The sequence below is a fragment of the Pinus tabuliformis genome, chromosome 9 (assembly GCF_031772625.1).
Source record: "Pinus tabuliformis cultivar Carrire ecotype Pingquan chromosome 9, CPIR1, whole genome shotgun sequence".
In the NCBI taxonomy this organism is placed as follows: Eukaryota; Viridiplantae; Streptophyta; class Pinopsida; order Pinales; family Pinaceae; genus Pinus; species Pinus tabuliformis.
The window spans coordinates 745,479,921-745,493,398 of NC_142307.1; the positions used below are offsets into that span (position 1 = coordinate 745,479,921).

Genomic DNA, 13,478 nt, shown 5'->3' on the forward strand with positions numbered 1-13,478 from the left:
CTCACAGCAATTCCGGAGAGTAACACCAGCCAGTTTTGAACCCCAAAGTCTTTTTATTAACCAGAAATATCAGATTACAAGAGAGCTTTTTCAGTCCAGACTCACAGATCAGATGACTTGAAATGACCCCCTAAGACCCTATATAAAGGAAATGATCCTAACGGCTAGTTCAAGTGATCCATGTAGAAATGATCTCGACCGTTGATGAGGATCAAGACATCTCTTGATCTCATCCGTCGATTTATTAACTTAAAATATTATTATTTTATTAGTTAGGATTTTTGCTATTTTTTTTAATTTTTTATTATTTTTCATTATTTTATTATTTTTATTCATTTTTTAATTTTTTAATTCATTTTAAAATGGATCACTGAACTAAACCTTCGGAAACATCACCTAGGACCTAGGACTTAGGACTCATGAGGGGATTAAAAACATTTCTCGACCCTCAGGACACATTACATCATGACTTTTACAAAATTACATCTTAAGGGACAAACCCATTTAATACAGACCCTCACAAAACACCCAGCTCTGCGACACAACGATAATCTAGCAGATCAACACACTAGGATTCTCCTAAGGTTCTAATGACAAAATCAATCCCGGCTTTGGGGTCAGGTTTGAAGGAAAACTCTGCCGATCCGTGGATCGGTGAGACAAAAAACCTTCCGGGACGTAGATTATCATCAGAAAGTTAGGTCCACCTAGGCAAATTACATACATGACTTCATGTCTGCTAAGATTATTTACAGTTAATACATGCAGACTGGGTTTACAAAAACAAGATCAAGTTGCTGATGATGGCAGGATGGCACGGACATGCTGATCAGGTGTTGCTTCTTTCTGTCAAGAAAAACGGGGTGCACTGCATGGGTAGTTGACCAGTAGGGGTCAACATCTGGCTCTACTTGGGGACACGTTGCTGCTTGCAGGAATGTGAGAATCCAGAATCTGCATCCATACAACACAAAAATAAGTAGCGTCCATCCAAAAATCAGCATATACGTTAAGCACAATAAAGATAAAAGCTCTTCATTTATTAACTATCTAAAACAGAAACGAAAATGCGGAAAAAACAAGGAGTAGGGTTAGAAATACGATACAAAGGATGCCCTACGGCATCAGATGTTTTCAATATAGTGCATACTGAGCATTTGCCTGCTTTCAGGCAAATCTGTCGGCTGCTTATCGGATGTGCCACGTCCAATTTTGCATATGGTAGGACTTTTTCCTATCCGAAAATCAAGCTGCTCACGGCCGTCTGATGCGTCAAATCTTCTTCTCATTTTCCTTCTCTTGCGCTTTTTCTTTCTGGCAGGTTGAATTACTGATGACCTGGTACTTTCTGTTTCAAAGCTATCAGATGAAGTATGTAAGATATGCATGCTATGTCTTTCTTCATCTTGCATCTGATCTCTATCATTCTTAAGTCTGTCTGGATTACCCTCAATCAACCGTCTTTCAATCGAATCAACAACCTCCCAATAATAAGATGAATCTTGTTGCAGCAAATGAGAAGGCTCCTGATCTGTTGATGTTTGCTGGTTTCTCTCATCTTCCAATTGCTGAAACCTTTGAACTTGTATTCTAATGGCATCCATCTGACTAGAATGTTGTACCTTTATATCACTGATTTGTCTGGCATGGTGTTCTTGCATGTCTTTTATTACTTTAACATTCTTTTCCTTTATGTTCATCAAGCAATGCTGTATAAAATTTATTTCTTCTTTATGGTTCGCTTGCATGTCAGCCACTTGATTATTATGGTTGAACGTCATGATGGTCATTTCCTCATCCATGGTTAAGAGCTTGTTTTGCATAGAGTCAATTTCCCTATCATGATCAGCTTTCATGGTCACCATATTTTCCTCTAAGATCGACAACCTGCTTTGCATGATTCTAATTTCTGTTTCATAATTAGTTTTTATGGCCTCAATTTCCTTAGCATGCTGGTTTTGCGTGACTTCAATCTCTCTATTACGTTTCTCCAGGTGAGTGCATAAAGTTTTCACATCATTGACATAATTAGTTTGATTGATTTCCATATTTCTTACTAGCATCATTAGATCTCGTATAATTTGCTTTTGCTCTTCTTTTTCATTGTCATTTGTCCCTGATTTTTCACTATCATGAACTTGATCTGCAATATTTTCGGTGGATGACACATTTTGACATGAAGAATCGTCCTGGGATCTTTCAGCTGGATCTCCTATCAAACTACTTACATTCTGTTGCACAATTTTAGAGGAAGAAGGCAAGCTGTTTGGATAACCATATCTATCTTCAAAAGCATTGATAATATCGGCCAAAGAAGAGAAAGAATCCTTAGGAAAATTGTTAAACCAATTCAAAGCATCATCTTCTAAAGAAATGACAAATAGACGCATTTTGATATCACCATGATGAAACTGAGGGGGTCTGCAATATATGATCATGAAGCGGATAAACAAGTCAATATGCCTTTTAGCAGCGATTGGATCACCATCTGAAAAAATAGGCAATTCAGGAAGGGCCTCCTCCGGAAAATCATGGAGACGGTGAGTAAAACGACATGGTTTAAACGAATAATCCATGATGAACAATAAGGGATGATAGAACTAAATCTTTGCTCAAGAAAATCAAAAGATGAAAGAAGTGGAGTCGCCACTTGAACAACAAATCTGATTCTAAGATCCGAGAAGCAATCAACAAACAGATATGCGGTAGGCTTCTTGTCTGGGAAAAATGAGAAAAGTGGAGTCGCCACCCAAACAAGAAACAAAACCGAAGAGATGCTGCTGATATATGATGAAAAGATGCCAAAATATTGAATCTGCCAGCTCAACCGAGAGATGAGAAAGATGAGAAGATGAATGATTGAAAGTCGTTGAAACACCAAGGACAGAAAAACTCTATCCCCGGCAACGGCGCCAAAAATGTTGTCGCGCGAATTGGCACGACAACGCTCAGACCGGGGGCTGTCACTCTGATCCCCGATCCCTCCGTTTAAGCCTGTCTCCTGCGGCTAAGGGGGGTAGACCCTGTGAGGTGATGAGACCAACTGTCGACCAGTTGGTTGGGAGACACGAGATACGATAATAAAAAGCACTCGAAAGATTTGATTAATTTAACAGACCAGTGCCTTAAGAGATTATTATTAGATCGATTACTTATTAGATGATATAGAAACATGAACTGTGAACAGCAATCATTAATCGTCAGCTAAATCCTAACGATATCCAGCGACTGAAAGATTCAAAAAAGATAAATGCTTTAAACCACCACGAATCAAAAAACCATCAACCAGATATCAATTTCGCATCTCGGCTTTAAAATTCCGCATGAAAGATATAACAGGAAAACAACTGAATCTGACAAAAATAAATTTTCCACGAATTTTTTATATTTTTTCAAATTTTTTTTTTTTTTTTTTTTTTTTAAATGAAAATCTAAAAAAAATCTAAAAAAATAAATTTTATTCTAAAAAAACCTAAACTATTTTAAAAATGAAACTAAAATCTAAAAATCTTTTTTTTTTTATTTTTTATTTTTTTTTATTTTTTTAAAATCCAAAAAGGAAAAAATATCTAAAACTAAATTTTAACCAAAATAAAACTAAAAAAAGAATGTATTTTTTCATTTTTTATAAAACTAAAATCTAACGTTAAAACTAAACATAACCCTAGACTAAACTAAAAAAAAAAAAAAACAAATGCTAAATCTAAACATACCATAGTTAAGTCTAAACAAAAAGAAAAGAAACGAAACTTGAAAATTATACCACCTAACCTATGCAGCTATGCGTATACCGTGAAACCCAAAACGCTGAACGTGACCCAAATGAAGATTCCACTGCACGTAAACTATAAACCCACGACCAGGACGGCAGCAAAAGTTTTGAAATCGATTACATATTGCTTGGCAGACAAAGATACGCAGAAGCTTGAAGATATACCTTGCTGGTTTGACGGCCTGAGGTCTTCGACGGTGGACAAAGGGAAATTTCGCAGATTTTACCTGCTCCGTGCAAGCGTGGATGTGGCAGATAGCAACAGGAGAGCGCAGTGAGAGGAAATGAGGTTGCAGTGGGCACGTCTTGACCAAAAATCGATTTTTTTATTTTTATTAAGTCCTCACTGTGCGTATAACAAACCCATGCTCTGAAAACGTATTGCCTTCACTGAGTAGGTTGCGAGTTTTGATGCTCGACGGCCAGCGGAGAAAAATGGAGATGGGAAGAGCTGGACGGATGCTGAGACCAGAAACGCAGGCGAATCCACGTGCAGACAAAAAATCGAATTTCGTTTGGTGCTTGTGCAAGTCGAAGGAAAAGGCTGCGGGTGCGATCAGAGAGCTGGAGCAAATGGCCGGTGGCTGGGTATAATTGCGTGGAGAAGAAAAAAGGCCGCGGCAGTAATGACTGTTTGATATAACACGCAGGTGATGGAGTGATGTTTTACTGATGAGAAAAGGAAAGGTAGCCTGAAACAACGTTGAAGAAATAGCAACAGAATGATGATGATGATGAGGGAACGGCCCTGAAAATCTTTCTTAAAACCCTGTGCCTGCAACTTGAAATGAGAATCACCCAAAAATAGTATGTAAATAAAAACAAATTCAAAACCCTAAGTAAACCTGATCTAAGCAAAACTAAAATTGAAACCCTAGATCATAAAAAATTGAAACCCTAAATCAGCTAATTGATGTACAGATCTTGGCCCCTTTAACTGCCAGATTTAACAATAAGAGCAGCAATATTTTCAATATATCAGAAATTTTTGAACTTCACTGTGAACAGAAAGAAAATCTCTCAATGTAAAACAGAAAAGAAACTTTGAATGATTAACCCAGGGAACAATCAGCTGGGCTCTGCACAGAGATTGCTTGCGGGAGTTGGCTGGTTCAGCCGAGAACTTCCCCGAACGCCCACAAAATTTCCTTCAAAAATGTTTTCCTGCACATCTCAAGCAACCATCAGCAAAGAGAGAGAGAAAGCTGCTAGATCTCAGGAAATAATGGAGATACCTGCCATTATTTCAGAAACCCTAGCCGCCTTCAAACCCTAGCAGGTGAACAAGATACCTGTGCTCACACTACTCTAAAAAAAAAAAGCTATGATTAATGGCTGAAAACTGAAATATGCAGAAAATTAAAGATCTCACAGCAATTCCGGAGAGTAACACCAGCCAGTTTTGAACCCCAAAGTCTTTTTATTAACCAGAAATATCAGATTACAAGAGAGCTTTTTCAGTCCAGACTCACAGATCAGATGACTTGAAATGACCCCCTAAGACCCTATATAAAGGAAATGATCCTAACGGCTAGTTCAAGTGATCCATGTAGAAATGATCTCGACCGTTGATGAGGATCAAGACATCTCTTGATCTCATCCGTCGATTTATTAACTTAAAATATTATTATTTTATTAGTTAGGATTTTTGCTATTTTTTTTAATTTTTTATTATTTTTCATTATTTTATTATTTTTATTCATTTTTTAATTTTTTAATTCATTTTAAAATGGATCACTGAACTAAACCTTCGGAAACATCACCTAGGACCTAGGACTTAGGACTCATGAGGGGATTAAAAACATTTCTCGACCCTCAGGACACATTACATCATGACTTTTACAAAATTACATCTTAAGGGACAAACCCATTTAATACAGACCCTCACAAAACACCCAGCTCTGCGACACAACGATAATCTAGCAGATCAACACACTAGGATTCTCCTAAGGTTCTAATGACAAAATCAATCCCGGCTTTGGGGTCATGTTTGAAGGAAAACTCTGCCGATCCGTGGATCGGTGAGACAAAAAACCTTCCGGGACGTAGATTATCATCAGAAAGTTAGGTCCACCTAGGCAAATTACATACATGACTTCATGTCTGCTAAGATTATTTACAGTTAATACATGCAGACTGGGTTTACAAAAACAAGATCAAGTTGCTGATGATGGCAGGATGGCACGGACATGCTGATCAGGTGTTGCTTCTTTCTGTCAAGAAAAACGGGGTGCACTGCATGGGTAGTTGACCAGTAGGGGTCAACAGAGTCTATTATGGAGATCATTGATAACAGATCGAACAATCAACTCCATTACCCTATAGATGCAGTTGGGTATTTCTTAAACCCAAGATATCATTATAAAGCTCAGTTGGGAAAAGATTAAACTAGGGAGGTTAAAGGTGGATTGTACAAGTGCCTAGGGTGCATGGTCCTTGATTTAAGTGTGTATCTGGGAATAAACCAATAGTTTAGTGCTTTCACTAGAGCCACAAGTACCTTTGGAAAAAATCTGCAAAGACTGCAAGAGATCTGTACCATCTAGGTAAGTAATTTCAAATTATTTTTAAGTTCAGTGGTTTATACTTTAAATACTTCAAGTTTTAGCCAAGTCAAAATCTAATTTGTTGAATTACCTGTCTTTGTAGCACATTGGTGGGATTCACTTGGTAGTTGATGCCCTCAATTGCAAAAGTTTGCCATTCAAATCCTGAGTTAAACTTGCAAACACATCGGTGGGATTCACTTGGTAGCTGATGCCCTCAATTGCAAAAGTTTGCAATTCAAATCCTGGGTTAAACTTGCAACAATTCCAGGTATGATTACAATTATTCTATCTTTGAGCAAAATGAGCAAATTCAAACAAAGAAGAGAAACAGTTTGGAACAAAAACATTTAAATGATCTTGTCTTCATGCAATATAACCTTTGGCTAAAACATAACTTGTTATTGAAAAAGACCTAAGATAAATTCCATTGTGTTGGAAGATATTTATACAACCTCTAAATGGGTAGAGAAGACTAGTTTGGCATAGTTTGATCCCGATATTTATGTCTTGGGATGGATTAATTTGGATTCAGATAATGCCATCGGAACCAAACTGGAATTGATGATCCAACTGTTTTGAAACCTAAACTAGTCCACCCAGTGGCATAGAACTAGAAAAGGTTGGTTCGGTACATATTCAACCTGTTGTCGCGCGGATTGACACGACAACGCTCAGACCGGGGGCTGTCACTCTGATCCCCGATCCCTCCGTTTAAGCCTGTCTCCCGCGGCTAAGGGGGGTAGTCCCTGTGAGATGATGAGACCAACTGTCGACCAGTTGGTTGGGAGACACGAGACACGATATGAAAAGAACTAGATGGATTTGATTAATTTAGCAGACCAGTGCCTTAAGAGATTGTGGTTAAAACGATTACTTGTTAAATGATATAAAAATATGGACCATGAACAACAATCATCTATCATCAGCTAAATCACAAGACCAAAACGATATCCAGCAATTGAGAATTTTTCAAAAAAAATGAAAGCTTTAAACCATCACGAATCATAAACCATTAACCAGATATCAATTTCGCATCTTGACTTGAAAATTTAGATCTCAGCATGAAAGATATGACAATTCCCGAAAATAACTGGATCTGGCGAAGAAAATTTTCCAAAATTTTTTTATGCTTTTCAATTTTTTTTTTTTTTTTTTTTTTATAAAATCTAAAAAGTAAAAAACTAGAAAATATTCTAAAAAAAAAAACTAAACTATATTAAAAATAAAACTAAACCTAAATTAATTTAAATAAATGCTTTTTATTTTTTTATTATTTTTATTATTTTTTATTTTTTATTTTTTTAAACTATTTAATCAAAAGTTAATTACTAAATAAAAAATTTTCTTAGCCTAAATCTAAAAAAAACTAACTATAAAATAAAACTATATTAAAAGCAAAAATCTAAATAAACCCTATCTTGAACTCAAAACATAAATTTAAATCTAATTAAAATCGAACATTTATAAAATCAAACCAAACATAAATATTTTTGATTTTTATTAATTTTAAATTTTATTTTTTTTTTATATTAAAACTAAAAAATCTAAAGTATGAAAATTTAAAACTATATTAAAATTAAAAAAATAAATTAAAGTCTAAAAACATAAAATCAATCCTAAGCTCTAAATTTAAATAACCTAAACTAAACTAAAAATTAAGATTTAAAAAATTAAAATCTAAATTCTAGAACCATAAAGCTAATTTAACAAGGGCTAAAGTATAAATCAAAGTAAAAGAAAATTACAATATCGAAATGTTATATTTGTTTCTTCATAAAACAATCCGACATCAAAAATCTAAAAAAAAATTTAACACCCTAACTAAAAAAAAGATAAGTCAAACAAAGACTATGAATACAGCAACATGAAACTACCTACGCACATGGATATGGCAATCAAACGACGGGTTTATGAATCAACCTGGGACAAATCGAATAGCATATAACCCTAGCCGAATAGAAAAAATACCACAGGCGGAGAAAAATGAATGAAATCGATATACCTTTAAATCTCATTTACCTGGCCCGTTGAATGCAATGATACCTGCGGCAACCAGAAACGCTGAATCGTAACCCCTGACGATTGACTGTGTAATCCGGAGCTTGACGGAGGAGGGCAGAAGAAAAACGCATCGGTTTTACCTAACCCGTGTTGACACAACGATTTGCAGATGGCAGCGGATTTCTTGCAGAGTTTCACAACGATGTTGCGTTGAGAAAACGTGAGAATGAACCTGAGCTCACGCCAAAACTCGTGAATGCAGCCAAAAAAAATCTTACAGCGATCCCTTAAATCTTTGAATTTAAATGCAGGTTGCTGGTGCTGTCGGTGGCTTGAGATCGATTTTAGAATAATCTTTCATATGTTTGGTGCATGGCCGCAAATGATAACCCACCGCACATAATCCAGGACCACAAGACTGATGCAAATCGATCTATTACTCCCACGCAAAATGCCCGCATATGCTTTACTGAAGACTCCTTCACGCTGGACGCAAAAGAAAACTCGTTTTCCTTGCTCACGAATGCACTTCGACGGACAGGCATACAGGCTTGATTTATAGCTTCCAAAAATGCTCAGTACAGCACACAAAATGTCTGCTAGCGTTTGCTGAATAAATGAACTGATTCACGTGAAACTTTGCTTGCTATCGTTTTGCATGGAGGAGTGCTATGATCCGGGCAAGTCTGATCTCTTTCTAAAAAAAAATTTACTCCTGATGAAAAATCCTGTACAAAAGAAAAACCAAACCCTTGTATAAAGCAGAAATTTGAAAACCCTAGATCAGAAAAAAAATGAAACCCTAGGACAGCTGAGTAATTTACAAATGTGGCCCCTTAACAGCCAGATTCAGCAGTAGGCACAGAAATATTTTAAAGAAATAAAAATTTTCAGATTTTTCACTGTGAAGAACTTCATAAAGTCTCTCATGCAAATTAGAAAAATAAACCGAATGATAGACCCAGGATCAAATCCAACTGGGCTCAGCAGAAAATGCTTGCGGGAGTTGGCTGGTTCAGCCGAGAACTTCCCCGAACGCCCGCAAAATTCCTTCAGAAAATGCTTTCTGCACAGCTCAAAACAACCATCAGTAAAGAGGGCAAAAATGCTGCTAGATCTCAGAGAGTAATGGAGATACCTGCGATCACTTCAGAAACCCTAACAGCACCCAAACCCTAGCAAGTGAACAAGATACCTGTGCTCACAATACTCTACAAAAAGCTATTATTAACGGCTGAAAATAACATATGCAGAAAATTAAACAATCTCACAGCATTTCAAGAGAGTAACACCAGCAAGATATGGACCCCAAAGTCTTCTTTTATTAACCAGAAACAGATTTACAAGAGAGCTTCTTCAGTATCAGACTCACAGATCTCATGATCTGAAAATGACTCCTAGCACCCTATTTAAAGGAAATGATCCAACGGCTAGTTCGATTGATCCATGTAGAAATGATCTCGACCGTTGATGAGGATCAAGACATCTCTTGATCTCATCCGTCGATTTATTCACTTAAAATTTTTTAATTTTTTATTATTTTATTATTTTATTTTATTTTTTAAATTTTTTAATTTTTTAAAAATTTTATTATTATTTTTTATTTATTTCATTTTTTTAAATTTTTAAAATTTTTAAATTTTTTATTATTTTATTATTTTATTTCATTTTTTAAATGGATCATCGAACTAAACCTTTGGAAACATCACCTAGGACCTAGGACTTAGGACTCACGAGGGGATTTAAAACATTTTTCGACCCTCAAGACACATTACATCATGACTTTTACAACTTACATCTCAAGGGGACAAGCCCGCTTAACACAGACCCTCATCAATCACCCAGTTCTGCGACACAACTATAATCTAGCAGATTAACACACTAGGATTCTCCTAAAGTTCTAATGACAAAATGCATCCCGGCTTTGGGGTCAGGTTTGAAGGAAAACTCTGTCGATCGATGGATCGGTGAGACGAAAAACCTTCCGGGACATAGATTATCATAGAAAGTTAGGTCCACCTAGGCAATTTTACATACATGACTCATGTCTGCTAAGATTATTTACAATTCATATATGCAGACTGGGTTTACAATAAAAAATGATTAAGCTGCTGATGATGGCAAGATGGCACGGACATGCTGATCAGGTGCTGCCCCTTTTTGCCAAGAAAAGGGTGGTGTACTGCATGGGTAGTTGACCAGTAGAGGTCAACACAACCTTTTTCCACTGAACCAGTCAATTCTATACAAGGCAACCAAGGACCCTTCGAACACAAATTTAAAAATAATAATAATAATAATTTATAAATGGGGCAACCCTAGGGCCTTGCTAATGCTATAATGATAATGTTATATTATTAAAGTAAAAGGATGAAAATAGAATATAAAAGAGACTGTCTCCTTTATCTTTCATTTTCATCATTTTACTTAAACTTTTAACATTACCATTAATTGTTTCAAGATGTTTGAGAGTGGTTCTAACCTCATTGGATTTCATATGAAGAATGTAGAATTTCAGATCCCACTCAAAATCTAGCATACTAAACAATTTTTAGGATTTTAGGATTGGGGGGATTCCAACATTTCCATTAGATTCTCTCGTGGGGGATTGCAACATTTCCATTAGATTCTTTCATGTATGTGTAACTAGCACTTAATCAAGAGCACCAAGCCCTCTATGTACCTTAATGTTAGTGGCATTGATTGTTGAACTCCTTTGTCATGACCGTTACACCGTAGTAAAAATGTACCCATAACTCAAACAAAATCTCGATTCGACATGTTAAGTTTTTTCTATCTTATTTTAATGCTTAGATGGTGATATTGATGCCATAAAATATCATAAAATTCAAGCTAGTCCAATGCCAAGCCGAGTCCAAGTTTTAAAACTTGAATCCAATAAAGAATATTATTATTTGCCTAAGTTACCAAGATTCGGATCCGGATCTGGATTCGGATACACATCCGCTAGTTTTTTGAAAACCAGGATCCGGAAACGGAAAGGAAACAACAAGTACACGCAAATATAAAATATTTTAAAATTTTTAAAATTTAAATTAATTTAAATACAAAAATAAAAACATATGCTAATTTTTTAATATATAATATTTACATCCAATAAATAATTATTATATAAATAATTCCAAACTTAAAATATCATTTATAAATACTAATTAAATTTATATAAAAATGAAAACCATATGTGAGTTTTTAAATATATAACTTCAATATAATATTTTAAAAATAATTATTAATTTAATTATCTTACGATTAATGTATCATTTATAAATATTTAAACATTAATTATTAGTTATAATATTTATATTAAACAAATTATTCTAGAAAACTTACTTTTTAAACTTGAAAAGAAACTTTAAAATTGATTAAAATAAAAAGTTACTTTTTAAACTTTAAAATATCTAAATAAAAAGTTACTTTTTAAACTTTAAAATATCTAAATAAAAAGTTACTTTTTAAACTTTAAAATATCTAAATAAAAAGTTACTTTTTAAACTTTAAAATATCCAAATAAAATGGGTAGATTATAATGTTCACGTCACTGCATTAAGGTTTATAATTTAAAGCTTATAATATGGTCATAAAAATAATAAATTACGGCAGCCAACTCCCCAGATTAGTTACTTTTTAAACTTTAAAATATCCAAATAAAAATGGGTAGATTATAATGTTCACGTCACTGCATTAAAGTTTATAATTTAAAGCTTATAATATGGTCATAAAAATAATAAATTACGGCGGCCAACTCCCTAGATTATTTTGGTAGACGTTGATTCATTAATTCATTGACGCTGATTCATTATATTCCCGGATGCTGATTCGTTCATTGACTAGCGAATGGACAGTTGGATTTCCGGTTTTGGAATTTTGTGCTGGCGTTTACCACATATTTGTGCATTGACGTTGACGGTTTTTTACCCTCAAAAAGAAGTTGGGCGGATCTCTGCGGATCCGGATCCGAATCCATCTCCGATCCGGGGATCCATCCATCAGGCCTGACGGATCTGGTAACATAGCCAAATAGTTAGAATTATTCCCAAATCACTTTTACATAGACTCGATCTAGAACACTAGGACTCGCCTAAGATCCCAGTGACAAAATCCATTCCGGCTTTGGGGTAATATTTGCCTTGGGAAATAGGGTAGAGATTTGTTTCCCTCCAAAAAATACAAACAGATAAAATTTTATACAGTAGCATGAATTTTAATGCGTATGTTTAGGATTGCAGTATCAAATTTCAAAGGTGAATTATATTTCCCAATCCTCCAATGGGAATATAATTCAAGATATCATCATATTAACATTTGAAGGAATGAATCTTGGTGAATATGGTAGCATGATGGATACAAATGATAGCCTCTAAAACTTGCAATATCTAGCTATTGTCTTCAAAATCTAGCTTGCATTGTTGAATATCAATAGTTGACTTGTAATATAACAAAGCGTGAACTTTTGTTTATCAAAAGAAAATCATTAGTTGCTCAAGCCATGAATGTGAATCATTGAAATTTCTTCTTAGTTTCTCTTTATATGCAAATATATAAAACCAGTTTGGTGAATATCAATAGTTGACTGGTAATATAGCACAGCGTGAACTTTTGTTTATCAAAAGCAAATCATTGGTTTCTCAAGCCATGAATGTGAATCATTAAAGTTTCTTCTTAGTTTCACTTTATATGCAAATACATAAAACCAGAAAATGTTTGAACCTTTCTCCACCGGCATTTTGAATTTCAGATGCTGGATCTGGTTTCATTGGAATATGATGCTGCCAACCATTGAAGCTGCCTGTTAACTCCACATTTTGACCATGGTCCCAGTACTCAATTCTCACCTGTTAAAATATGATTTCTCTCAGTTAATAAAAGATCAATAATGAGCATAATGATGAGAGATATACATCGATGAAGAATTCACACATAAAAATTGACAACACAAAATAAGCCTTCCCTGTTTACTAAAAATAATTAATCACTTCACGTCTTTTACAATGTAAATAAGGGAGGTAGACGTCAAATAAGGTGTGAAAGGCTAAAATGGGCAATGATTATAATCCCATCTTTTCAAGGGAAAATATAGCTTACTTACAAGTATTTATAAATATAACTTGTCAATGAAACATGAGATGCTAAAGATA

At 34.9% G+C, this 13,478-nt stretch overlaps 1 protein-coding gene across 8 annotated transcripts in view; it reads right to left on the reverse strand.

Annotated features, from left to right (window-relative positions):
• LOC149150860 (5'-AMP-activated protein kinase-like protein) overlaps positions 1-13,478 on the reverse strand; it is a 416,691-nt gene that overhangs the window by 104,287 nt on the left and 298,926 nt on the right. For all 8 annotated transcript variants that reach the window (XM_089439603.1, XM_089439597.1, XM_089439602.1 and 5 more), the window contains one exon: positions 13,051-13,175. In XM_089439603.1, the coding sequence (XP_089295729.1) occupies positions 13,051-13,175 (125 nt within the window). The remainder of the gene's footprint in view (positions 1-13,050; positions 13,176-13,478) is intronic.